The 27,034-nt window shown below is 43.3% G+C and overlaps 1 protein-coding gene across 1 annotated transcript in view; it reads right to left on the bottom strand.

The window, feature by feature from the left end:
* The window catches only part of E2F4 (E2F transcription factor 4), a 281,939-nt gene that overhangs the window by 160,378 nt on the left and 94,527 nt on the right, over positions 1 to 27,034 (bottom strand). The window contains exons 4-6 of the mRNA XM_069217276.1: positions 19,174 to 19,217; positions 18,645 to 18,706; positions 9,815 to 10,115 (exon numbers count right to left, since the gene is read on the bottom strand). Coding sequence (XP_069073377.1) covers positions 9,815 to 10,115; positions 18,645 to 18,706; positions 19,174 to 19,217 — 407 coding nt within the window. The remainder of the gene's footprint in view (positions 1 to 9,814; positions 10,116 to 18,644; positions 18,707 to 19,173; positions 19,218 to 27,034) is intronic.

Below are 27,034 nucleotides of genomic sequence, written 5' to 3'. Positions count from 1 at the left end.
CCAAGCTGAAGTAGACCAACGGGTGTCAACATGGTTCCCAAGCCATCCAGAGATGAAGCCCACCTTGAGCTCGCCCACTGTGGTCTTCCAAACAGCACCTGCAGCCTCTGTCTGCAAGCCCCCTTCACCCGGTCTACCTCCGGTGACAGAGACCCGACGGTCCACTGCATCTCTGCATCCGGATGCCCCAGACCAAGGAAAAGCGGTCTACTAGTGTGCCTGCGTCTCCCAGGCTCATGAGACCTGAGCCCACTTGTCAGTTCGGCCAGACTGAACCCTCAGTCGATGCCTGCAGCCTGTTTCTGTAGGCCCCCTCCACTGCGACCGATTCCGGTGACAGAAACCTGATGGCCCAAGATACCTCTGCACCCAGCCACCCCAGACTGAGGAAAAGAGAACCACTGATGGCCCCTTGTCCCCAATCATCGCAAAAACAGAACACCCCTTGGTTGTTCACCCAGACTGGACTCTCAGCCCACCCCTGCAGCATCTTTGTGACCGGACTGATTCCCTCCAACTTACAAGAGGCACCCGACGCTGAAATTCACCACTGCATTTGGCCGCCCGAGGTGACCTGTTGATGTGGCCTAGGACCCTTATCTGTACTCACCTCAAGTCAAGAAGATTGGACCTGTAAGTTGTTCCAAAGTACCTCTTTGCCATGTATGTTTTCTCTCCCATTGAGCAACATTGCAACTGCAGAAAAATGCACTGTGTTGACTTTTGAAAACTCTAAAAATTCCTATTTCGAGAAGTACTCACCAAATTTCACTGATCTTGGTATTTAAATTTATATAAAAGTATGTATTAACTTTATAAATTGGTGGCGAATGTCTTTATTGAGTGTGCCTCACTTATTGCCTATATGTGTGCCTTACCTGCTTAGCACTACCCTCTGATATGCGTAAATCTTCACCCACACAACCATAAAAGCAAGCATTTGGGGTGTCACTTGTGCCTCTAATTCCTTTTGGTTTGCTTGGACTCTTTACACAGCAAACCTCTTTTTAGTCCACTATGTAAAGAGCTAGCTTCCTTCAGTAATTCACTCTGAATCTCTTTACGTCAGTGCAACCTTGTCTCACCAACTGGATCTCCCCACATGGTGAGAATAATAACTTTAAACAAACTGCCAACACACACTTCATTACCTTCTCTTTGTAAGACACAGAGAATGCAGTTGTTTTCCAAGGTTTAGACAGGGTCCCCGTGGACTTACGTTCAGAGCCCAAAATCTGGGTGCCTAATGTAACTCTTATTTCAAGCACCACAGCTGCTGGTGCCCCAATCCCTTCATCGTGGAAGGAAGCAGACTATCCCTATTAACAAAGAGGTTTGTAGAAACTAGCCAGGAAACTACTGCCCCATTAAACTCTTGAAAACATCCTGTAGGAAGTTGGCTCTGTATGCACTATTTTAAAGTAAGGAATAGTATGCAGAGTCCAAGGGTTCCCCTTAGAGGTAAGATAGTGGCAAAAAGAGATAATACTAATGCTCTATTTTGTGGTAGTGTGGTCTAGCAGTAGGCTTATCAAAGGAGTAGTGTTAAGCATTTGTTGTACATACACACAGGCAATAAATGAGGAACACACACTCAGAGACAATTCCAGGCCAATAGGTTTTTGTATAGAAAAATATATTTTCTTAGTTTATTTTAAGAACCACAGGTTCAAATTCTACATGTAATACTTTGCATGAAAGGTATTGCAGGTAAGTACTTTAGGAACTTTGAATAATCACACTAGCATATATACTTTTCAAATAAAACACATATAGCTATTTTAAAACTAGACACTTAGTGCAATTTTCACAGTTCCTAGGGGAGGTAAGTTATTGTTAGTTCTTGCAGGTAAGTAAACCACCTACGGGGTTCAAATTGGGGTCCAAGGTAGCCCACCTTTGGGGGTTCAGAGCAACCCCAAAGTTACCACACCAGCAGCTCAGGGCCGGTCAGGTGCAGAGTTCAAAGTGGTGCTCAAAACGCATAGGCTTTAATGGAGAAGGGGGTGTCCCGGTTCCAGTCTGCCAGCAGGTAAGTACCCGCGTCTTCGGAGGGCAGACCAGGGGGGTTTTGTAGGGCACCGGGGGGGGGCACAAGTCCACACAGAAAGTACACCCTCAGCAGCGCGGGGGCGGCCGGGTGCAGTGTGCAAACAAGCGTCGGGTTTTCAATAGGTTTCAATGGGAGACCAAGGGGTCTCTTCAGCGATGCAGGCAGGCAAGGGGGGGGCTCCTCGGGGTAGCCACCACCTGGGCAAGGGAGAGGGCCTCCTGGGGGTCACTCCTGCACTGGAGTTCCGATCCTTCAGGTCCTGGGGGCTGCGGGTGCAGGGTCTCTTCCAGGCGTCGGGATTGGGGGGAGCCTCGGGATTCCCTCTACAGGCGTCGCTGTGGGGGCTCAGGGGGGACAACTTTGGTTACTCACAGTCTTGGAGTTGCCAGAGGGTCCTCTCTGTAGCGTTGTTTCTCCACCAGTCGAGTCGGGGTCGCCGGGTGCAGTGTTGCAAGTCTCACGCTTCTGGCGGGAATTGCAGGGGTCTTTAAAGTTGCTCCTTTGGAAACAAAGTTGCAGTCTTGGGTGAACAGGGCCGCTGTTCTCAGGAGTTTCTTGGTCCTTTTAGAGCAGGGCAGTCCTCTGAGGATTCAGAGGTCGCTGGTCCTGGGGAAAGCGTTGCTGGAGCAGTTTTCTTCCGAAGGGGGGAGACAGGCCGGTAGGGCTGGGGCCAAAGCAGTTGGTGTCTCCGTCTTCTCTGCAGGGTTTTTCAGCTCAGCAGTCCTCTTCTTCTTAGGTTGCAGGAATCTGAGTTCCTAGGTTCAGGGGAGCCCCTAAATACAGAATTTAGGGGGGTGTTTAGGTCAGGGAGGGCAGTAGCCAATGGCTACTAGCCCTGAGGATGGCTACACCCTCTTTGTGCCTCCTCCCAAGGGGAGGGGGTCACATTCCTATCCCTATTGGGGGGATCCTCCAGCTGCAAGATGGAGGATTCCTAAAAGTCAGAGTCACTTCAGCTCAGGTTGCCTTAGGGGCTGTCCTGACTGGTCAGTGACTCCTCCTTGTTTTTCTCATTATCTCCTCTGGCCTTGCCACCAAAAGTGGGGCCGTGGCCGGAGGGGGCGGGCAACTCCACTAGCTGGAATGCCCTGTGGTGCTGGAACAAAGGGGGCGAGCCTTTGAGGCTCACAGCCAGGTGTTACAGCTCCTGCAAGGGGGAGGTGATAGCATCTCCACCCAGTGCAGGCTTTGTTACTAGCCACAGAGTGATAAAGGCACTCTCCCCATGTGGCCAGCAACATGTCTCGAGTGTGGCAGGCTGCTAAAACCAGTCAGCCTACACAGGTAGTTGGTTAAGGTTTCAGGGGGCACCTCTAAGGTGCCCTCTGGGGTGTAGTTTACAATAAAATGTACACTGGCATCAGTGTGCATTTATTGTGCTGAGAAGTTTGATACCAAACTTCCCAGTTTTCAGTGTAGCCATTATGATGCTGTGGAGTTTGTGTTTGACAGACTCCCAAGACCATATACTCTTATGGCTACCCTGCACTTACAATGTCTAAGGTTTGGCTTAGACACTGTAGGGGCACAGTGCTCATGCACTGGTGCCCTCACTTATGGTATAGTGCACCCTGCCTTAGGGCTGTAAGGCCTGCTAGAGGGGTGACTTATCTATACTGCATAGGCAGTGTGAGGTTGGCATGGCACCCTGAGGGGAGTGCCATGTCGACTTACTCGTTTTGTCCTCACCAGCAAACACAAGCTGGCAAGCAGTGTGTCTGTGCTGAGTGAGGGGTCCCCAGGGTGGCATAAGATATGCTGCAGCCCTTAGAGACCTTCCCTGGCATCAGGGCCCTTGGTATCAGGGGTACCAGTTACAAGGGACTTACCTGGATGCCAGGGTGTGCCAATTGTGTAAACAAAAGTACAGGTTAGGGAAAGAACACTGGTGCTGGGGCCTGGTTAGCAGGCCTCAGCACACTTTCAATTCAAAACATAGCATCAGCAAAGGCAAAAAGTCAGGGGGTAACCATGCCAAGGAGGCATTTCCTTACACATCCAAAAGTCTTTTTTCCAAATAAGTACCAGATAAGTTAACAGAGTTAAGGAAAACAATATTTTAAACCACTGTCAAGGAGGCTTCAGGGAAAAAAACAGAACTGTTGACCAGGTGCTCAGATTCCTTATGATTGAATGGAGAACGGTAGGCATTTGTAGTGGGAACCTTTATGTTGCGTTCGTCAATCTCAGACTCGCATTTGACCTGGTTCCAAGGAGGAGGCTGTGGGAAGTATTGAAAAATTGAGTGTTCTACTGATCTAGTAAAAATTACAATTCGCCTCCACAAAGATAATTTTGCTCAGGTCATGTGGGACACAAAGGCTGAACTCACAAGCAAAATCAGTGTCGACATCGGTGTTTGCCAGGACTGCATTTTAACCAGTACCTTTTTTCTTCTTTTTTTTTTAATCAGTGTCTATATCCGTTTTTTGTCTAGTTGCAAAAATGGTGCCCCAAGGCTAGCTGGGGAGAGTATTCTGGCCTTACTCTTTGTCAATGATACTCTGCTCATTTTGAAATCCCCAAAGGGGCTCCAAAACCTTCTCTGCAGCTTCTCTAATTTTTGTGATATGCATGTGCTGAATGTAAACGATCAGAATACCAAATTCATGTATTTTAATTTCAGGAACAATTTCAGGGAGGTTAGGAGGTTGTAAGACAACTTCCACCGGAGAGTCACTGAATGCGATTATCTGGGGTATAGGTTAAACAACTAATTCATGGATGTCTCAAATTACAAAAGGCTCTCTCCTCAAAGTACAGGGCCTTGCTGTTGTTAGGTTTGCTAATCATATTACATCGTATTCTATCTTCCCGCCAATAAAAATTTACAAAGCAAAAGCAATTAATGCTGCTCTTTATGGTGCTGAACTTTGGGGGCACTGCAATCTCTCAAACCTTGGGATTGAAGAGGATACCATTTATAAGGTCATGAAACTTGCCCAGAATACTCCTCTCATCCCTCTAAGATTAGATCTCGCACTAAAGCCCATTGCAGAGCTCACCTGGTTAAAGCCTAGAATTCTATTGGATACGCTTTTGGAGCATCAATAGGTTAAGTCCATTTAGGAATGTGCTTCATGATATTACTCAGTCTTCGAGGATCCCTAGGCTAAGTTACATCAAAACATACCTAATAAAACTTGGCCTGAGCGACTACTCTTATAGTCCATCTTCTATTTGCCCAAAGGCAGCCACCAGAGTGAAGGCTAGGTACTTTGAATCATTAATGGAAAATAGAGAACATTCTGCAGCGTTAGGCATTTCATCTTAAGCGTTATTGCCCCATTCAAGTGTGAGGAATTTTTGAATATATTAACCCACTACTTTTAAGATCTATGTATTCGAAATGTAGATACGGTGTCCTACCTTTAGTTAAGTTCACATTCACTTGGTCACCATCTGCCTCTGTCTCCAACTTACACTCTGTATGCCTCATGGCAGACGAATCTGAGGAAAGTCTATTGTTTTTTCATGCTGCTTATTCTAGACCTAGGGTTAAATGGGTTGCACTGCATGATGGATCATGGGTGCATCAGACAGTATAAACACGCTAAGAATGAGTAGAACTGACTCAAGAATATATATTATGTACTCCGCCTCTATATTTCTTTATGTAGCAGGGCTGGTAAGATCTAGAACACTAGGAAAATTGGATACTAGCACTTTATAACAAGTATCTGTTGTCCTAAATGTTTTTTCTTGCCCAAATGTTTTTACCAAGTAATTTTAGGATGTTAGGAATATTCGGTTTTCTTCCAAATGTAGTAGCATGACTATGCAGATGTTAAAAATTGTTTATTCTGTATCTTGTTGATGGATTTTATTATCTAATCTAACAATTAAGAAAGAACAAACACCAGGCAAAATGACTGATGCTTACTGGATGAATCATAAAAAAAAGTGAGTATTTGAAAAAGGACTCATTTGAATTGATATACAAGACCCTACCATTTAAATTAAAACATAAAGCTAGGTACCTCCAAGGGTAACAAACACATACTGGTGTTACAATGCTAAATTAAGCAAGGGCTTGGCTTAACACTTCTCATCACTTATGCTTAGAGGTGCACCAGAGGCATTAGAGGCACGCGAGAAGGACCCACAAGTCTTTGCCAGGAAATCTTGGTACATCTTTGGAAACTATCCAGTGTCAAAATTCCAATTTTCAAGCCGAAACAGACAAGTTACTTAAATGTAACGCTGGTTCTCAACAGTAAATTGCTCCACCTAGGGGAGACTTCTGAAACGCAATGCAAAAGAAAAATCTTCCTCTTTTTTTTTTTTTTTTTTTACATAACTGCCTCTCTTTAGCCAGTTATTCATGTTTTCCAGACAGCAGAATAGGCCAGTGTTGCACTCTGCTACTGACTATGCATGTTTAGCTTAGCAAAAATGGTTTGAACCATATCTGCTACCAAAACAGAAGTGTGTACCAATGACTTTACCAATAAAGAATGCTTCATTGTTTTTCATCTCTGAATTTCATTTACGTTACAGAAGAATGTCACAATGTGGTTCAAGGGAAGAAGATCTAGGTATGATGTCTAAACATTGGATTTGTAAGTCATGCCTTCAACTTTTTACACATATTTGTAATCTCAGTTTGAGCAAAAGTGAATAATCATGTATTCTTAGGAAGTGCAGGGAGTGGTGTCCAACTTCGAAATCATTGGAATAATCCAGTGCCTGACCAACCTTCAACGGGGGGAGTGGGAAGGAATTCATCAGAAACCTGAACGACTCCAAGAAGACCAGAGCTTGCAAAGGTTGATATCAAAGCAGTGTCAGCTACCATTTCTTGAGTCAGGATTACAAAACTTGCTATAATGACCAATATTTTTCCTCATAAAGGTACTAATGAAAGCTTCTTAGATGAGATGACCTCTGAAAGGGGGGTTATCTCCTGCAACAAGGTTCATTCTCACCCGAGTTCAAAACCTCCTTCATTAGACCTCTCCTCAAAAAGAAAAGAAAATACTTAACCCATTTGATACAGCAAATTACAGGCCCATATAAAAAAAAAAAAAACACATTCTTAGGAGAAAAATTTGAGGGAGCAGTGTTTACTCAAATCTAATTTTTCTGAGCATTATGGCTTACTGTCAGACCAACAGTCTGGTTGGAGATCATGCAGAGGCACAGAATTAGCCATTATACCCATTTGCAATAATCTACAACTCACAGTGGACCAAAACAGAGTAGCTGCCTTACCACTTCTGGATTTTTCAGCTGTATTTGACACTGGCCACCACCAAACCCAACTGCAACAACTTTATAATACTGGAGTCCATGAAGATGCTTTAAAATGGATGCTTCTTATTTCACAAAGTGTAGTTCACCTAACCCCTTTTCACATCACCTTCCATAACACAACACTGTTGCGTTCCTCAGGGGTCCATCATATCCCCTCTATTATTCAACACAACATCTACCTAACTCTCCCTTACTAATTCCAATCAAAATCTAATAACCTCACGTTACAACTATGCATACCCATATCATTTTTTAAAAATAGATAGCCCTGAAGACCTCTACAATTCAAAATGGATGACTGCTTTTGAGCCATGTATACATGGATGATGTAGCACAGTAATGCTCAACACCTTAAAGACCGAGATCATGACTTCCGGACAATGGCAAAACTACCAACCTACCACAATATGGCCTAAGGAACTTGACGCCCCTCCGACAACATCAAGAGAAGTTAGAATCATAGGAGTAACTACTAATTCAGACTTATCCTTAATACCTCATTATAATAAAGGTCACAAAGAGTGCCTTCTACACCATGAAACTACTCAGAGCATCATCCCATACCTTTCGTAACAAACTCTTCTCATTCTCGTAAGCTCCAAACTAGACTATGCAAATAGCAAAAACCTTGGTTCACCAGCATTTACTGTATGCAAAATACAACTCATCCAAAATGCAGTGGCAAGGCTTATTCTCCACCTTCACCAAAAAGATTGCACGACCCCCAGTCCCACAACTTCTCTACTGGCTACCTATAGCTAGAGGAACAATGTTCAAGACACTCTGCATTGTTTAGAGGGCCTTTCTAAGGAAATGGATCACTATACCTCCAACTTGAACTCAAGCATTGCAAACCAAACAGTACACTGCACTCCAGGCTTACAGCATTTATCATTTATTTACCATAAGAAATCCTTAGCAGACCCTGCTTTCTCAATACAAGCTGCTAAACTCTGAAACTCACTACCACCCTTTCATAGATAAGTACACCATCTACAGAAAGAAAAACACAGAGTCTAGAATACAGTCACACCCTCAAGCCCAGTCTTCAGCTTATAACCCAAAGATTGCAAACAACTCAACCAGCAAACTGCTTTCATTATGCAGGTAAGCAAACAAATAGGCTAACCTAGGGGTTGCAGTGACATTATGTAGTGTTGTACTTCCATATAGAACTGTTATATCCCACACAAATAATGCTAAAAACATTATAAGTAAGCAGTCAGTAACAAACTAACTTATAAATAATACATATCTGCTATGGGGGTTGCCCATCACCAGCACTGTACAGCCAAAAAACTAAACTTCACCAAATGAACAGGCATGGATAAACTGAAGAGAACGGTCACACATTACTGGGCACTTTTGGAGAACTTTAATATAGTCCATTCACTGCAGGTCCCAAACATCTATACAATCTGACTGCTTTTTTACATCTCACATACAAACTCATATATGGGGCGATACTAATAATCCCCATCCATTCAGATCCCTCCACTTCTCTCCCTCTCCAACCATGCCAGCTTAAGACCACAACTACTCACAAAATCTCAGATTGGACAATTCGGTGCAGTAACCAGCTAAGCAGACTATAGCATATGAAATACCATAAAGGAACCCGCAGAGCTGTTCTAAGCTAAAAGCATACTAAAAAACATGAACCTGCATGGCTATCTTATACTTCATCATCCAACACACTGCTATGTGCTGCATCCCATAACATGATAACCGCAACTCTGTGGTCATCACGCACAACATGGAAACAGTTCCCACATACGATTCAATGCAAAAACATCCTTCCAACCACACTCCCTACATTGTGTAGCATGCTATTCATACAGGCAAGCTCTTCAGCGTCCTACATAAGGGTATTAAGTGCTATATTAAAGCTGAAGTGCAATACACACTACACATATAATTGTATTAGTTCTCTATGCAAAACAGCTTGTTTTTTTCTGATTGAACTGTCAAATGTCTGTGTTGTTCAGCACTAAATTACGTTTTCTTTAGGTTTGATCTTTACAGAAATTTTAAATAAAATAATTGTGTAGTTCAGCCACAAAGAACTGCCCTAAACAACGAATATGTTGTCCGAGTAGGCACTGTGTGGTGTACAGTGTGAATTTTTTTATCTCCAGAAAATCAAATTCAAAAGCCAGTCTAAGCATTAAAATAAATAAGTGAAGTGCAAAACTGACACCAAACTAAGTAGAGGGGGGAAGACAGCCCTGGAAAAGAGCATGTTTTACCCCATAATGTGCATGAATAAAGAGGAGGGGATTTTGGATTATTTGTGATACAGAAACTAGACGGGGGACCTGGTGCGCAGAGAGGTGTGAGGTCCTCTTTGTTTAAGGCACGCTCTTTAGGATGGGAGTGGCATTCTGGCACCAGTGTCATAAGTAACTGAGGGAGGGAGTGTAGGACTTTTGGATACCTTTTAATCAGCACAGATATGGTATGGGAGTCTGAAAAAGAAGAACGTGCCTAGAGCTGCAGACATACCCGTGCTTCTGTTTGTGGGTGTCCTTGGACTGTGGCTGCTTTGAGGGCTGTGCTCTGCAGACTGACTTTTAGTAGCCTCTGTTGAATCTTGTTGCTGTGTTAGAGATGGCCTCTGCGGAGAAGATGTCACAGCAGGCTGTGCAGGTGTTGCTGTGGAGTGACATTGGATAAGGTCTTCAGGCGGAGGTACAGGTACAACAACTGGGGTTGAATTATATGCATCCTTGTTCACCAAAAGAACTTCAATCGGACCTGTTGTGCTTTTTAAATGGATTTGATATTTTCTCTGCCCGTTGAGACCCTGGTTTGAAAACAAAGAGTAGATGTATCAAATACGTGTCACTAAGATAAGAACCCAACAAGGATGTACCTTACATTCAGCACAAAGTCCAACTTATGCAAAACTTGTAAAGAACATTCATAAAACTATAAAATGCACACAAATAAAAAAATATTAAAAATGCGAAAGATCTTCATATGCTAGTACACATTTGTCTTGTTATGCAACGTGGTTTTAGACAGTGTAAGTTCATAAATTACTTGGATTCTTAGTGCTATTCAATGTAGTGCTTGCCTATCCTATGTTGGGGTGTGTTGGGGGGGCGCCAGTTTCCTCAGTGAAGCTTTGGATTCAATGAATGCGCTTTGTGTGATTACGGCGCAGTGCGGATTCTGTGGTTGAGTTTCATAGAAAACAGGTGGGTCTTGCAATTCGCTGTCCTCATCTGTGTGGAGTAACTGAATGGTTTGGTTAGTTCTACAGCAAGCAGGCCTACTCTCCAAACTCCTTATTCGTGCTAGTTTTCATAACAGTCTGAAGCTAGAGTTCTTTTCGGAACCAGTCCTGCACAGAATGGTGAAGCTCCCTGTAATATATGTGAATCTGTTGATGGACTAACAGAGGTATAAGTTGACACTTACCTTCGTGCAGATCAGTGTTGGATTGGTCTATAAGGCAATGGGGCAGTGCCCGATGGGCTGGTCTGAAGAATCAGTGAGTGGGCCTGTTTTATGGGCAGGTGGGCCTGTTTTTACTGCCAATTCCCCCGATTTGACCACAAATACTGCCTGCAGTGAACACACTTACAGGCAGTCTTCCATACTACGCACAATTTGCATACAGCCTCTCTTAACAAGTTCAAAACTGGCCCGATTTGCAAATGTGGGGCACTTTATTTTAGCTATCTGGTTTGCTAATGGGGACCACTTTTGTTTTAGTGCCTGGGCCGATTTTTTTTGTTCCAGTCTGACCCTGGTGTAGATGTTCTTTAGCTGGGACTGAAGATTGAACAATAACTGGGTAGCCTTTTCTTTTCCTTAGACCGAGGAATCGACTCCCTGATGTGATGCATTCATGGTTTTAATTACTTTCTGATAATTTTGTTTGGTCTGGTGGGTATTAATCTGGTGTTCTATCCAACTGCATGTCTCCAGTATCACTGTTTCATTATTCACCTTTATATTTTGCCTTGAGTCCCCTTATTTTGGTTCCTCGATCCCAGTTGCTGAGGGCTTAATTTGTTTTAGGTTCCCTGCCTGAGGATTTCCAATATTCCTTCACCTTTTTAACCATAACCCTTCTGAATATTCTTTTTGTGTGGATCATAGAGTAGACTTTTTTTTGAAGGTTTGTGGCAGTCTGTGACAATGAAGTGAATGTTCAACGGTGCTAGGTGTTAATGTTAAAGAGGTATTGTGTTGTTTGATACGGTATGGCTCTTTTTGGGGGGGGGGGGGTGTAGTGGGTCACACCTAAGGTGGTTCTCTGTGCAATGATGTGCTGATAGTTATGGTTTAGCTGCATAACACTGTGCGTTTTGTGTGATGTTCAGTACTGTCACTGTCCCCTTGTCAAGAAGGTCACCTGGAACGTTTCTGAATTTAATCTAGACTTCAAGTTGCTTGAACCAAGATGAAAGTCCTTTCTGAAGAGCTCAGTAGTTCGACCAGTTGCTAATCACAAGCATTTCATGAAATTCTTCTGTTTTTCTGTAGTTGAACCTATTTTCCTGAGCGTGTAATAGTGTACTGCTTTGATCCTTCCTTACTGAAGCACAGTGATAAATGCATGCGTTTTGGCTTTGTGATTTAGTCATTCCCTTGTGCATCACACTATTTTGGCAAGTGGACACAATATTGTATATCTTGTTGCCTCAATATGGTCCCACACATCTCGTGCCAAGGATAATGTCAACTTTACAAGGCTGACCCTGCATTTAAATTCTGTATCTTACTTTGCTGGTGGTTCCAAGTGTTAACTGTGAAAGGACTCCAGCTTCCAACAATAATGTATATATTTTCCATTTTAAAATTGGGGTCATCAAAATGTTCTTCAATAATTGTGCTGGGCATTCACACATTAATTCCTCTATGTTCATTATTGGTTACTGAATATATTAACTATTTGTTTCATATTAAAGGCTATAGTTTTAATATTTAAAATAATTTGTGAGTTTTACTAAATATGTCTAACCTCTCCTTTTTATTCATGTATTCAAGTAATATGATATACAAAATATCAAGTGAATGGTCAGAAATTTGAATAAACGTAACAATATTTTTATCCTATGCAGTTACAGTGCTTGCACTTAACAGTTCATCATGCCTCTTAGCAAGGTGTTTTATTCAATGAGGTTGCATGTAGCAGCATAGCTGCCAGATAAAAAGAAAAGAGAAAAATAATTAAAACATAGCTAAACATCACAAATTGAGTAGACAAATAATATTACAACAGAAGTAAATCAAGCATGTTCCAATATGTTTAGAAGTACTTTGTCTTTTTGGTACTGTAGATTGTTAAACTTTAGTTGTTCCCACAGGCATTACATGTCACGGTTCACATTCATGATCTAAACGGGGGCGGGCACTTGTGTAATTAATAACTACTATATCCCTAAGAAAAACTGTAGCTTTGTTTAAATCTTCAACTTTTCACTTTAAGACACTATAATTCTTCTATTTCAGACAGTGGATGTTCATCTAGCACCTCAGTTAACTCTGCATACATTACTCTCCATTCGAGTAAATCTTCTGCCACCCTCAGATCCATGCCTACAATTTACATTCAGATTAATTTAGCTTGTAACCATTCCAATAGGTATTTGATCCATGCTTTGAGTGACTGGCGAGATTCATGAAGACAGTGTATCGCAATACACCTCTTTGCTAGGATATGTGATCAGGCCATCATTCTGGGCTGTACCCCAAGCAGATATGGATAAGGCGACAGACTAACTGCTTCCACGTCTACTTGTCCCAAGTGTGACACCACCTTTTTTCCATAGTCAGTCATCACTCTACAATTTCCGCATTGTGTATATGAAATAAGCATATGGTGTGAAGGTGTGATGCAGGTCTTGCAAACAGCTGTCCAAATACGTGTGGAGTGAGTGTTGAGATTCGGGTATGAGCCAGCATAGGTAAGGTATATGTATAAATTTGTGTTTGGAGTACCAAACCTGGTGTCAATAGAAATGTGTGCATTGTCTTGATTTATAGAGCGCATGGCTGCCCAACAAGCACTTCAGTTCCCAGTACTGAATGAACCTGCTGAATTTCATAGGTGACCTGACGCTGAATCAGAAAAAACAAGTTTTAATCGGTTTCTTAAAAGCTGGCTCGTTCAGACTTAAATGCAGTCAGAAAGGCAAGAAACTACATGTTACAATTATTTAGAGGTCAATAAAGAGAGCGAAGAATCAGAATAGAGAGGCCCTATTAGAGGAGACACCTAAATCGGAACAAGAGAACAGAAGGATTTGTACGACCACGTACACAACAGAGCATCAAGTCATATGAGAATGTTCTTCAACGAGAACTGGCATCTACTGAAAACAAGCACACTCACATTGAACAAATCATTAGTTCCACATATAAAGGATACGAGTCTAAGGGAATGTCTAGTACACACGAGAACTATATCATTCAAAGGAGCCATCAGTTCCACACCTACTTTGTGGAATATGCCGAAAACGGAGTCAGTCCCACTGCAAACACTGCAGTGTCTGTAGCCTAATAGCTCAAAACCAAATATTAGACTTGGGCTTGAAGACTCTATGGAAAGACATAAGGCATACTAACTGTAACCCGACGCGGGTGGTCACTATGATCACCTGTCTATGCCTTTTAAATTATGTGGACAATACGATGAGAAAAGTAAAAGCTTGTATCTGCAAGCACTGCAGTAATTTGAGGTGCAGACTGAGCCCAACTAAGAAGTCCAATTATTATATCATTAAGGGACATCTTGAAAAAGATCTAAAATAGGAAGTGCTCTAACAATCAGAGCCAGAGATAGAAACAATTAAGATTAAGTACTCTCTAAAATAGAAAGGCGCTGGATTTACTGTCTATCAACCAACAGCAAAGGGTTAAATAATGAAATCCCATGGGTGTTCCTGCAGAGATAATCTATCCTGAATCTAGGGAGGTACAGCCAGATTCAACACCCGTTGGAGATGTAGGCTGCATAATATTGCTGTGATCTGCATCGAAAATACATAAGACTGTTAAAAAAAGAAAAAGAAAAAAAAAAAATAGCGCCCTGATTTGATAAAGGCAACACTTACACACATTGCCGATCAAGAACACATATGCTAATCTGGTCCTCAGTGAGAAGGATAAGCATTAACTGCAGTGTGTATTGATGTTATTAATATAAACCGAAGAGCTGTTCCGTGCATTAAAAATAATTATGTCCAGGTCTCTGAATCGGCCCATGATGTCTGGATAGCTAACAAATTACATTATGAAAAATACTGTTTTGATATGATATTCTTAAATTAAGAAGGTATTGATTTCAAAGTTCATAGGATGAATATAAGATTTAGGAAACTAGGTTATGCTTCTTAAGAATCATCATAGAAACTATTACTATGTGCTTTCACTGATGTTTAAGCTATTTTCTAACAAAAGAGATGGAATAATGAATGATGCCAACATGCTTTCGCAGGCATGTTGTACACTGTTCATGTGATTTGGAAAACGCAAGACAACAGAAATAAGAAAAAATCCCACAAGCAACATTCAAAGACCAATGGATCCAAATGGGTAAAGCAGTGGGTGCGGGCCTCTGAAGAAGTGAAATGGGGAGGATTAGCTAAAAAAAACACGAGGCAACACATTAATACGATATCTTGGTTTTGTATTTTTCCTCCATCATTCTGTAATAATAAGGTCTGCCAGCCTCTAATGCCCTCGTGAGACACAAAGAGCTAATGATACCAGCAAATTTTTTCTCTAGACGAAGAAATTAAAGGATGCCTGCTTATTGATACATGGAAACACATATACTGGATATGATTCTCAAAGATATTTGCAAACCTTATGAAAAGGTTCTTTCACAATGTTTCTGCACAGCGTCACCACACTTTGATAGTTGAGTGCAGTGCTCACTGCGTGACACACAACACACATATACAGCTCTGAAATTATTAATGATAGCTCTCTTAACCACCATATATCCTACTGAAGAATACGAGCAGTAGGTTTGCATGTGTGGCATGCCTGAATGTATGCCTGGCAAGAATGATGTAGAAAACATCCACACATAGTGGGAAGGCAGGAATGATACAAATAAACCCAAATTGGAGGTATCTAGGGATCTAGAGTTGTTCCTGAAGAAAGCCAAATGATAATTAAGGGCAGAAAAGTTGGCTGAAACACGTCAACCCACAGACACTAGAGATAATAGTGCTCTCAGTAATGCCAGTCTTTTGCACGGTATTCCCTACATTTTTGCATTCTTTAACTGTTGGTCATAGGACTCTGTGCTCTTTACTCCTGCTAACCAGTGGTAAAGTGCTTGTGCTTTCTGATTTAAACACAGTAAAATTGGCATACACCTAACTGGCACAAGTAATGTGCTTTAACAGCCATCAAAGGTAATAGTTAAGTTTTTTTCATTAGTCCCTTGGTCCTATTCCCAATATAAGGGATTATTAGTCTTTTAGTCTGTACTCTGGTGTTCTACAAGGAAAAGTTAGGCTGCTACAGTGAAAATATCTTTTAGGGATTTTTCACTGTAGGGGCATGGTAATGTTAATTTTCAACATCTCCCACTTGTAAATATCATGCACACTACCTTGTGAGCTACAAGACACGCATAGATGTGACTTACTAATATGTAAAAGGGACATTTCTACTTGCAAAAATAGGTTAGTTTAACAGGGTGCACTGCAACAGTCAGGCTACACTGAGTACGCCTGAAGTCATGCTTCCTTTGCCACTGTAACGGATGGCACAATAGGTGCTGCAGTCCACTAGTAAAACTTACCTTTCATACCCTAGGTCTACTTCAAACAACAGATATCAGTGACTTATAAGCAAGTTAAATATACCAAATGGGAATATGCCCATCCAACCATGTTTAAGCGGGGTGTGGGGGGGGTTCCAAGTACGTTACATCTGGTTAGTTTGGGTACAGTGCACAGAGTGCGTAAGCCAGCAAGAATATTGAGTCCAGCAAAAGGTGAAAAATCTGGGGTGAGCATGCAGAAAAGGTGGATTTCCTAGCGGGTCCAAACAATTGAACCTCTCCTGCTCGTTTGAATGTTAAGTGGAGAAAAGAATGCCGATACAATGATTGACTGTCCAACATGGGATTCACGACTTTTGGTAAGGAGACTGATTTGCTCCTCAGCACTACTTTGTCTAGAAAAACATGGTTTTGCAGGGTTCCAATGACAGTGCAAGCTGTTATGACAAGCTTACATTATACCAGGCAGCTACGCATAGGCTTCAAGGACATACATGTAAGCAAGTTCAAGATCAAGTTAAGGTACCACTGTAGCATTGCAAACTACTTGGGAGGGAACATGTGTGTCAAACCTTTAACAAACCTCATCACAACAGGTGATCTGAACAAGACAGATGGTCCAGCAAACATAGAAAGGCTGAAATGGTTGACAAATAACCTTTTAAAGTCTCTACTGTAAGGCCTTGCGGTCAGTGTCCTGGGCAGCACATCAGGTTAAAAATGTGTCCCAGTGCAAAGCAAAAATCGATCTCTTGGAGGTGCATCTGATGGCCAGGAAGCTGTCCACTACACCAGGTAGCAAATCAAACAAAGTCAACTGTCGCCATTCAGTTGCCACACATGGAGGTATAGATTGTATACATTCAGGTACCCTACCGTGTTGCTGAGACAGGAGCCCCTCGCGAAGAGGCAGTCTACTGAAGGCCATTAATCATCCCAGAAGTTCCAGATACCACACTCCTATGGCCCTATATAGGGTCACTAGGATGACTTGGGCCCAGTTCTAGGACGTTTTTAGAACTTATGGCAAGAGAGCCAGTGGAGTGAATGCGTGCAGGAGTCCCTTGTTCTATTGCAGTCAAAATGTGTCTCCAAACGAGTGCTCTTGGGAAACTACAACATGCTAAATTGATGACACTAAGTTCTTCCCGGTGGCAAGAAGATATAGCCAGGCTTCTCACCACTAATGCAAGATGTTCCGAGTCACCTCAGGATGCAAACGTCACTCACTATTTGCTTAGTTTGTCCACCCTGGCAGTCAGGGACCCCACCAGGTGACTGGCGGCCAGAAATATGCCATGGCGCATCTATCAAGTACAAAGACAAAGCCTTCTGGTACAGGACACTTGAATCCACTGTGCCCTGCTTGTTGCAGTACCACATGTTAGTTGTGTTGTCCACTGAGAGACTCCCGTAGACAGCAGGAATGCCCTCTGGACCAGGTGAATGGCCCACAGCTCTCACAGACTGATGTATAGACAGCTCTTTACTGGAGACCAGAGTCCTCTGATCGCTACCTCCCCCAGGTCTGTTTTACACTATGCAGTTGTTCCATAGGTCTTCCTTGGCCACAACTCCATGAATTACCACATTCACTGTGTCCTATTCAATAGCTCAGAGGCAAGGTGTGCCAGATGTCCCTGAAGTAGGGGGTATTTTTGTGTGCAATACTGTCTTATAATCGGAGTCTCCCAGAACCCTTGGGCCCTCAACCTCCATTTTGGGAAGATGTGTATAGTGCAATGTTGCATGTATGCAAAATATAGCAGAGAACGGTTTGCCACAGATTACTCTATTGTCAAACAAACACTTAGTCTATTCTACAGTAACAGGCATGTAAATGGTGGAAAAACAAATAATCACTTTCCCCATAATGATGTTCCCTCCACACAACACAAAAAAAAGAGAAAAAGGGGTAAACAAAAATTGGAGATTTATTTGGTCCAGTGCATCAGTCGCCTTGATTAAATGTGGTTTTTAGACCACCTTTGATACATCTGGCCTTTAGGCCTTGGCTCGTGAAATGGGCTGTTTCAGATATATTTGGAACTGTCAATTCTATTAAGTTTTGCTCTATTTTATTCGCCTAGAACTGTTCTTCGCACCTGTTCGGTACAATGGCAATTTCTGATCTTTTTTGGATGACAGTGTGTAGTGCTCTGCTGCCCAGTGTGGTTCTTCGACTGGCACTAAAATGACACCATCCTGGTGGGCAGGGGGGTGTTTGTGGTGGGTGTCCACCAAGAATGCCACTGTGGGGAAAAGTGCCACACAATGCCCAACACCATCATCAAAACAGGAAGAGATTTGTTTTGGCTATCTTGTGAGGGCGGTCTAAAGGCTGTATTAAGATTTCCAGGGGTTAACACAAAACTTTACATGGGTCAGTGTAGTAAACAGTTTTTAATGACTCGAGCATCTCTCTGACTACACCCCCAATCCTCTGCTTATTTTAGACAACTTGCAGCCTGGAACAGAAGGGCTAATTTGCAAACTTTTGTTCAAGTTCATACCAATCCAAACCTTGCACTGTGGGCTGATTATCCTTGCATATAAAGGTTGAACATCACCTACCTCTGGAATTGGAACTTCTAAGCGGGTGCCAGAAGGAGCTCGAATGGCTAAAAGCGTGTCCCCTAAAAGAGAAATTCCACATGAGAAATACAGTACCCAATACCTAGCAAAGGGTTATTTATCTCTGCATAAACAGAAACACAGCCTCTAAGAGAAAATACTACCATTTATCTATGCTTTTTTCTTTTAAGAAGGGACCATTCAAAGGAAAGGACAAAAATACATCTTGATCCCACCCATGAATTTTTTAAAAATACTGACATTCTGCCCATTTATTGTATAACTTTAACCCAAGAGCTTACCTATGAGAACACATCCTTTCTCAAAACCTAAAACATTAAAGGCATACATGGAAACTGTGCCAGACAGGGGTACAATCGTCTTTCCCATCCATCTGTCCATAAGGTTATTAAATACCTTCCCAGACAAGGCTATGTAACTGAAAAGACCTTTCTGAGGTGACCCTGTTCCATTACTAGGCAAATCATTTATGACATTAAGTCTTCAAGGAATGTACATTTTCACTCACCTTTGAAGCACATGCAGATGTCCTCATGGGTCACATATGATAGCGTTCATGAGGTTAAGGAACCTGACCTATGTTGATACTAATGAAGGTGGCAATACTAACAAGACCTATTGCTTTGTGCACTAGTTACTGGCAGTTACTTGTTCTGTAAGGGGTTGGGAGCCCGATAGCCACTATTCTGTCCAAGACCATGGCCATAGTATGTGAATTTGCTTCCTTCTATGTGGTTGATTTATTTGCCAACTGCTATTGCAGCTTTTTACTGCTTTGTAATGCTGTAGGTAAAAGGTGTTCGTAATCTCCTATTCAGCCTATCAATCGAAAAAAGAAGACCGCTGAGTTGGTTAAGTATAGAAGTATATGTGAGACTTCCAAGTTAAGTATATATTTCAATAATGAGAAGAGTTTCAAACTTGTGATGTAGCCTCATTTATACTACATCTGAAAGCGCTTTGGGATTAGGGAGGACAGACTTCAGAGTAAAAGAACTGTAATATTAGCCTCTTTAGTGAGTACCTGTTGTGTTAGCACAGACTTTAAAAAAGCTAGTTTCCCCAAAAAATTAATATTTGGTTTTACACAAGGTTTGTCTACCTTCTCACCCATCACAGTGAATGAGTAAAATCTTGGAAAGTATGTGGATTAAATTTAACTGTCAATACTTAAAGTAGTTACTGTTTTAGTAAATTACTAGCAAAATCTACTGACTTGCTTCGGAGCAGGACTGAAACATTTTTAATTAAAAACTGTACAGTGTTGTAAACAAGTAAAAGCTCTTGTACACAAATGCAATCTGCTGACCCTAACTAAAGAGCTTAGCTTGAGGTGCTTTTCATAACAGGAGGGGGTTGATCTCTGCTCCTAGGGTGGGCAATAAGACAGGTATAGAAACCTGGGCTTCCAAGGATTAACCTCAGTGCTTCATCATCAACGAGGAGGCTAGGAGTTAGAGGCAACAATCAACAAATAACAAGAGCAAAGACATTTGCGTATATTGAAGTCTACTGAAATCTGTCATGGCTGCAAACACAATGGCAGTTCTAGTTTCTAACAGGCATCAGCATGGATAAGGGAATATTACTTACCCTATAACCATATTTTCGCAGTGTGTAGTTCTGTATAGCCACATGCTATGCATGTCCCACCTTCTAGAGTTGGGCTCATATGTTTGCAAGTTGTTTTTCTTCAAAGGTATTATCAAGTCAATGACCTTTTGTGAATCCACCTTCGGACAACAGTGTACCAAGATGAAGACTCCACTTCAGATAGTTGTCCACTCATTGGTTGAGTAATGTCAACGGAATGCAATGTTGAAGACAAAGATAACGTAAAGTATTTAATGTAGAGCCAAGTGGAGTTGATAGGAAGATATCGGAGATCATCGCTGTCTTCCAGGGGAGGGTGTGCACAAAACAGATAGTTACAGAAAACATAATATTTTCCACTTAGATCATGTGTGACTGTAGATGCACATGTTCTGATTAGACTGTAAGCATTTCTCCACAAAGCAGTAGCTAGTGAGCAGACAATATAGTCTGGCCAACTACATCCTGCTGGTGGACTTCGACATCCACACAGTGGTGTTTAGTAAACCTGTGTGGTGTTCACCAAGTGGCAAACTTTATAGATATCTGCAAAAGGAATGTTTCCCAAAAAGGCCATAATAGAGCCTTTTTTAACACATGGAATGTGCTTTTGGAGGGACAGTCAGTATTTACTTTGTTCTGGCATAGCTGTTTTGGATGCATTTGACAATCAGCCTAGCAATGCCAGCTTTAGAGATGGGTTATCCTGTGTGAGGCTTAGCAAAAGCTATGAAGAACTGCTTTGTTTTGAGAAAGGCTTTGTTCAATCAAGATAGTATGAGTGCCCTTTTTACACACATACATGTTAAGCCCTCTCTGCTATAAAGTCCTGAGTGCAGGAAGAAGGGCAGCGTGATTATTCGGGTGACGTGAAATAAAGAGACCACCTTGGGTAGGAATTTAGGGCTAGTTTTAAGGATCATCCTATCTTTATGAAGCTTGATAAAGGATTTCTTTATTGTCAATGCTTGTAGCTCACGGATATGTTGCTAAGAGGTGATAGCCATTGAAAGGCCAACTTTCAAGCCAAGAACTGTATGCCACAGGAATAGAGGGGTCCATGAGCCACGTGAGGACTGGATTCAAGAAGCTGGAGTACTATGATATGGGACTCTTTTGAGGCCCTCCATGAAGTCCTTTCCAATAGATTTTTCAAAATTTGATGAATCCTCTCCATTTCTTATGTATGCGAAAACTGTGGCTAAATACAAAAGGATGGAAGTGCAGGCTAATCAAGCTTTTTGCAAATGCAAGAGGTACTAGATAATACTACACAGAAACTTTCTGGGGAGTGGGTTGATGTCCTTGCAGATGCAGTAGTGAAAAAACTATTTCCACATGGCCACATAACAGGCATGCATGGTGAGTTTACGCACCACGTGCAGGAATTGCATAGATCCCTCTTTGAGTTTGAAGTAATCAATGTCTTGCCAGATTTATCTATTGTGTTGCCTAGGGTCCGAATGCCTGAGCTGACTCTGATGAAGAGTAAGAAAGTTCAGCCTCGGCTTTGGTTTCTCATGTGGTCTCATTGACATTTTGAGGAGCATCGAATACCAGGGTTGCCTGGCCCACACTGGGGCAGCCAGGATGAGCATCATTAACATTTGCCTCATTTTCACCACATACAGGATTAAAGGAAAAGGAGGAAAAGCGTAAGCAAATATCCTACACTACTTCATACACAGTCGATTCCCTAAAGACTGTGGGTGTGGGTATGTTTAGCAATTTGTGTTTTTGAGAGTGGCAAAAAAATCGATGGTTAGAGTGCTCCACTGAAGGAAGTACTTTAGAAGGACTTGCTGGCTTGAGCTCCTTTTCATGGACATGTGAATTAGTCCTGCTTGGAAGGTCTGCAAAGAAGTTTGCCCACCCACGGCAAAGCGTAAGCACTTTGCCTCCCCCAGCTTCTAGATGTAATACTTGGCTGTCATGTGGTCCTTCCTTATAAGGATTGTTTTGTCTTACGTGAGCTTGAAAAGGGCTCTAAGCGCTAGAGAGAAGACCAAGAATTCCTTGTATTTGAGATGGCATACCTAATGTTTTAGTCAGCAGGTACCCTGAACAGTCATGGGGCTGAGGTGCGATTCCTACCCCTCACCACCCCCGCCCCTCCCCCCCTCCCCCCCCCCCCAAGTGAGGCGACTGTGGTTACAGTTACTCTTCCATCATTTGAGAGTGCACTGAGTTCTGGGGTTTACCAATACTAGATCCTTCAATGACCTTCCACTGGTGTCAATTGCCTTGTGAGGCACTCCTGCAATACATGGAGCCATCATACCCTACTGCCTCAATACCATTCTCACCGAAAGAGTATATAATCTCTGCAAAACAGGAAGCAGATTTTGGAACGCCATCACCTTCCCTTGGTTGGGGTAAGCCTTACCTTTGATGGCATTTATGATCAACACTAAGAAGGGATGGGTCCGAACTCTAGCTTTTGGAGCAAGGACACAGCCGAGTGTGCGCTAGGCCTTGCTCTTGATAAGCAAGTCACTGAGGTTACGGAAATACATGAAAAAAGTTTCTGTACTGATATGCCATCACCACCGCTGAACCAAACATGCCAGTGCCCAAAGCTCTTCTCTAAAACAAGCGGCTGCTGAACATAAATGTGCGAGAACAGAATACTGAGGCAGCGTAATACTGAAGCCATCTCGGGCTTCTTTAATCAATTTACAGCCACTCCCTGCCCCTACAGCTCACTCTTGTAGCATTCTGCTTTCTCCCTTCGTGGAGTTTTTTCGTTTTTTTCTTCCTCCGTCTATCCCATATGTGTCTTTTGCTCGCAGTAAATGCTTGAGGCAGAAAAATAAGTGCTGGTGCCCCACACCGGAAACCACAAGCTCATGTTAAGCATTGCACTGAACACTTTGTGAACACCCACAAGGCCACAGTGAAATCAGAGACCAGAACTTTAAATTTATAGAATTGTCCACTTCCAACGGAGCATAGGTAGCGGTGGTGGGCTACATGCATGGGCGATGTGAAAATAGAAGTATCGAGTGGCACTCTGAAGTCCCCTCATTTTAGTGTGATGTCATTCTGCAGGGTGGGCCAGATGGTATAGATGATGATCTGGTGCCTCCTCCATTTCCTCCCAATGGTAGTGGTCATACCAAGAGAGCAATGGGCTGAGCTGGCGATGCAGCCGGTTGTAGCACCCCCCACAGCCAAAGGCTTCTGTGCTGCATCAATCTTCTTCATCTTCTCTAGGGGATGGGGATTGTTCCAAGTGCCTTGGCTGAGGCACACCACCTGACTGTGTCAACTACAAGGGAGCCAAGCGGAACCGGATCTCATATGGATACTGGGAAGTTCAGGAGCAGGCCTGCAGTTCTTCTCCAAACATGGAGTAGGAAGATGCTTACCTTCAGTAACTCCTTATCTGGTAGAGACAATTTCTAGTTGCAGATTCCATACTTTAGAATTTCTCCCAGGTGTCAGTCTGGATACAGAGATTTTCCTCGAGCAGTACCCCTATGTGCAGTGAGGTGGCATCAACTGGCTCTGCCTCTGTCGTCTAAACCGCCCGCGCCAGATATGACATTGCGGGTCCTATATAAGCACCACCCCATTGTGGTGACATCAGTTTCTTTTCACAACTTTCCACGTCAGAAACGCAGAGCCATGAAGAATACTGACCACTGGGTGCCTCAAAACTAGGGCCCTGAAAGGGAGACCCTGTCCTTAGAAATCAGTTTGCAGAGTGGGGAGGACAGGTGGGTCGGTAAGGAATCTGCATCTAGATACTCTCTACCAGATAAGGCGTTACTGAAGGTAAGTAACAAGTCCATCTGATAGAGACATCTAGTTGCAGATTCCTGATCTTAGAATGGATACCCAAGCAATAGTATCCCCGGATGTGGGTCTGTGAAATAAGATCATACTAGAAAGTCCTGCAGGGATGAACAGGCAAAGTGCCCCAACTGTCTAGGTAGTAGTGTTTGGTAAACATGTGCAGAGATGCCCACGTTGCCCCCCTGACAGATGTCAAAGACTGGAACTCTGCTTGCCAACGCAGTGGCCGCAGCTTTAGCTCTGGTAGAATAAGCCCACAAACCCTAAAGTGGGTTTCTTTTTAACAAGTGTGTAGCACATTTTAATGCAGAGTATGACCCATCTGGAGACTGTTCTTGTCTGCATTGTCCAACCTTTCTTTACAGGCACATAACCAACAAAGAGTTGATCATTCACCTGGAATTCTTTGGTATGATCAATGTAGAACGCCAATGCTCTTTTTGGATCCAGGCAATGGAGTCTCTCCTCTTCCATGGAAGGATGTGAAGGGTGCGTAAAAAGTAGGCAAGGTGATTGATTGGCCTCCATGAAAGGGCATAACCACTTATGGAAAAAATGAGGCTTTAGTGTGAAGCACCACTTTGTCAGGCGGGGCTTAGATGACAATGCCTGCAGCTCACTCACCGTGCGGGCAGATGGAATGGCCACAAGGAAGGCTTCTTTCAAAGTGAGAAGCCAGAGAGGACAATTGTAGAGATGCTCGACAGGAGCCTACATCAGAAATGTCAAAACTAAATTCAAATCCTACTGGGGAACAATGAATGGAGATGGAGGAAACATATGAGTAAGGCCATTAAGGAAACTGGGGCCAGAGGTAGCAAAAATTTGCGAGTCGCAAATAGCCCGAATCGCAATTTGTGAACCCGCAAAATCGGAAATGGGATGCAAAAATCCCATTTCCGCAGTGCAAATTGCGATGCGAGCCATTACCGACTCGCAAAAATCGCGACCCCATTGTGCGACCTGCAAATAGGAAGACGCAATTTGCGAGTCGCAAACCATATGAAAAAGCCAGTCGCAAAAAGCCCATTTTGCACACCCACATTACCGCTAAGTCAGAGCAGGTGGTAACCATAACCAAAGTATAAAAGGAGACCCAGAAGGCATCTGGGTTACTCAAAATGTCTGAAATATATGTGATAGCAAGGAGGAGAGTCCACGCCACCCAGCAGAGGAGGAAGAGGAGCCAGAGACAGGAGAGGTTATACAGAACCAGACAGACACTTTTCCAACAAACTGAGGAGGAGATTTATGACAAATACAGACTCAGCAGTGCAGCAATATTAGAATTCATTGATCTACTCAATCCGCAGCTTCAACGACAGACTGTGCGCGGCAGCGCCATCCCCACACATGTGCAGGTGCTATGCTTACTGCACCTCTTGGCCTCGGGTAGCTATCAGGGGGTCATTGCTGTGGCAGGTGGGGTATCCCAAAGTGCACTCTCACGGTTCTTCAGATGTTTCCTGGATGCCATATTCACACACATGTCCAGATACATATACCTACCCAGGAATGAGACAGAAAGAAACAGCACCAAGTTGGAATTCTACAGAATTGCCAACTTCCCACATGTAATAGGGTGTGTAGACGGGACACATATACAAATATGCCCTCCTGCAAATCTGGAATATCTGTTCCGCAATCGGAAGTGTACACACTCACTGAACATCCAGGTGGTATGTGACGCCCATTATGTCATCACTGACATGGTAGCCAAATTTCCAGGGAGTACACATGACTCTTACATTTTCAGGCACAGTTGGATACACCAACGCCTAGAACGTGGGGAGTTTGGAGACGGATATCTATTAGGTATTGTTGCAGACACCCTGAACCATACACACAGGTCACTGTAGAAACCATCCATGCCCTTCTATTATTGTTAATTTTTGCCAAACAGGTGACAGTGCATATGCGCTACGACCATGGATACTTACCCCGTACCTAACACCCAGCAATGAGAATGAGAGGCGATATAACAGTGCACATAGGCGGACCAGAAATGTCATAGAGAGGACCTTTGGACTGTTAAAGGCAAGATTCCGATGCCACCACAGAAGTGGAGGTGCGCTCCAGTATGCCCCAATAACAGCATTCAGGATAGTTGGCGCATGCGCTTTACTGCACAACATTGCCACCAGACGTGGGCTACATCTCATCCCTGAAGACCAAGATTCGGAGGATGACGAGCAAGAGCTACCACATCGCCAGCCTGGGGATAGAAGCATTGCAAATCCAGACAGACAGACGGGACCGCATTGCAAACCAATACTTTGGAAGGTATGTGACAACTGTCACCACACTCACTAATGTCACACACAAAGAACCCAGTTGTGAAGTGGATCAAACAAAACATTTTAATAAGTGACCCTAATAACTAAAGAACAGAACTGTCGGTAAGGGGCTGCACATGTCCACCCTTAATGAGGACACATTAACTGCATGTGCCTCATGAGTCCTGCAGCGTTTGTGCCTAACACCTCCTCCTGGTACGCCCAGCATGGCTCGTGCCAGGTGGGTCAGCAGACCCCTGACGTGCACTGCCACTCCGCAGAACACGTGTGTCTGTGGCAGATGCACTGCTGATAGTGGACCCCTCCTCAGTGTCCTGAGGGGTCTCAGCCGTGCCCCTTGCCACCTGCCTGGCCTCCAACATGTCCACAGCGTGGCTAATGCGGCCCAATCCCCGCGCCACATCCCCTGCAAAGTGGCCCAAGGTCCACCTGCAGGCTCACTGTCCGTCGTGACAGGCCTGTGGTGTTCATTGCAAGACAGACAATGGACGCTGCCATGCGGTCAAATCTCTGCACTAGTTGGCGCTCACGGCGCCTTGCACTTTGTCTCTCAGCCACCAGTTCCGTCACCTGTTGGCGTATTGATAGTGCTAGGTCACGGACATTGTCATTCAGTCTTGTGAACTGTGTGTTCACTTCTGCCAGGCCTTGAGTGAAATTGTGTTCCATCCTCTGCAT

The sequence above is a fragment of the Pleurodeles waltl genome, chromosome 12 (genome assembly GCF_031143425.1).
Source record: "Pleurodeles waltl isolate 20211129_DDA chromosome 12, aPleWal1.hap1.20221129, whole genome shotgun sequence".
Taxonomy (NCBI): Eukaryota; Metazoa; Chordata; class Amphibia; order Caudata; family Salamandridae; genus Pleurodeles; species Pleurodeles waltl.
The sequence above is the reverse complement of the archived record's forward strand: the minus strand, read 5'-3'. Positions and strand labels throughout refer to the sequence as shown.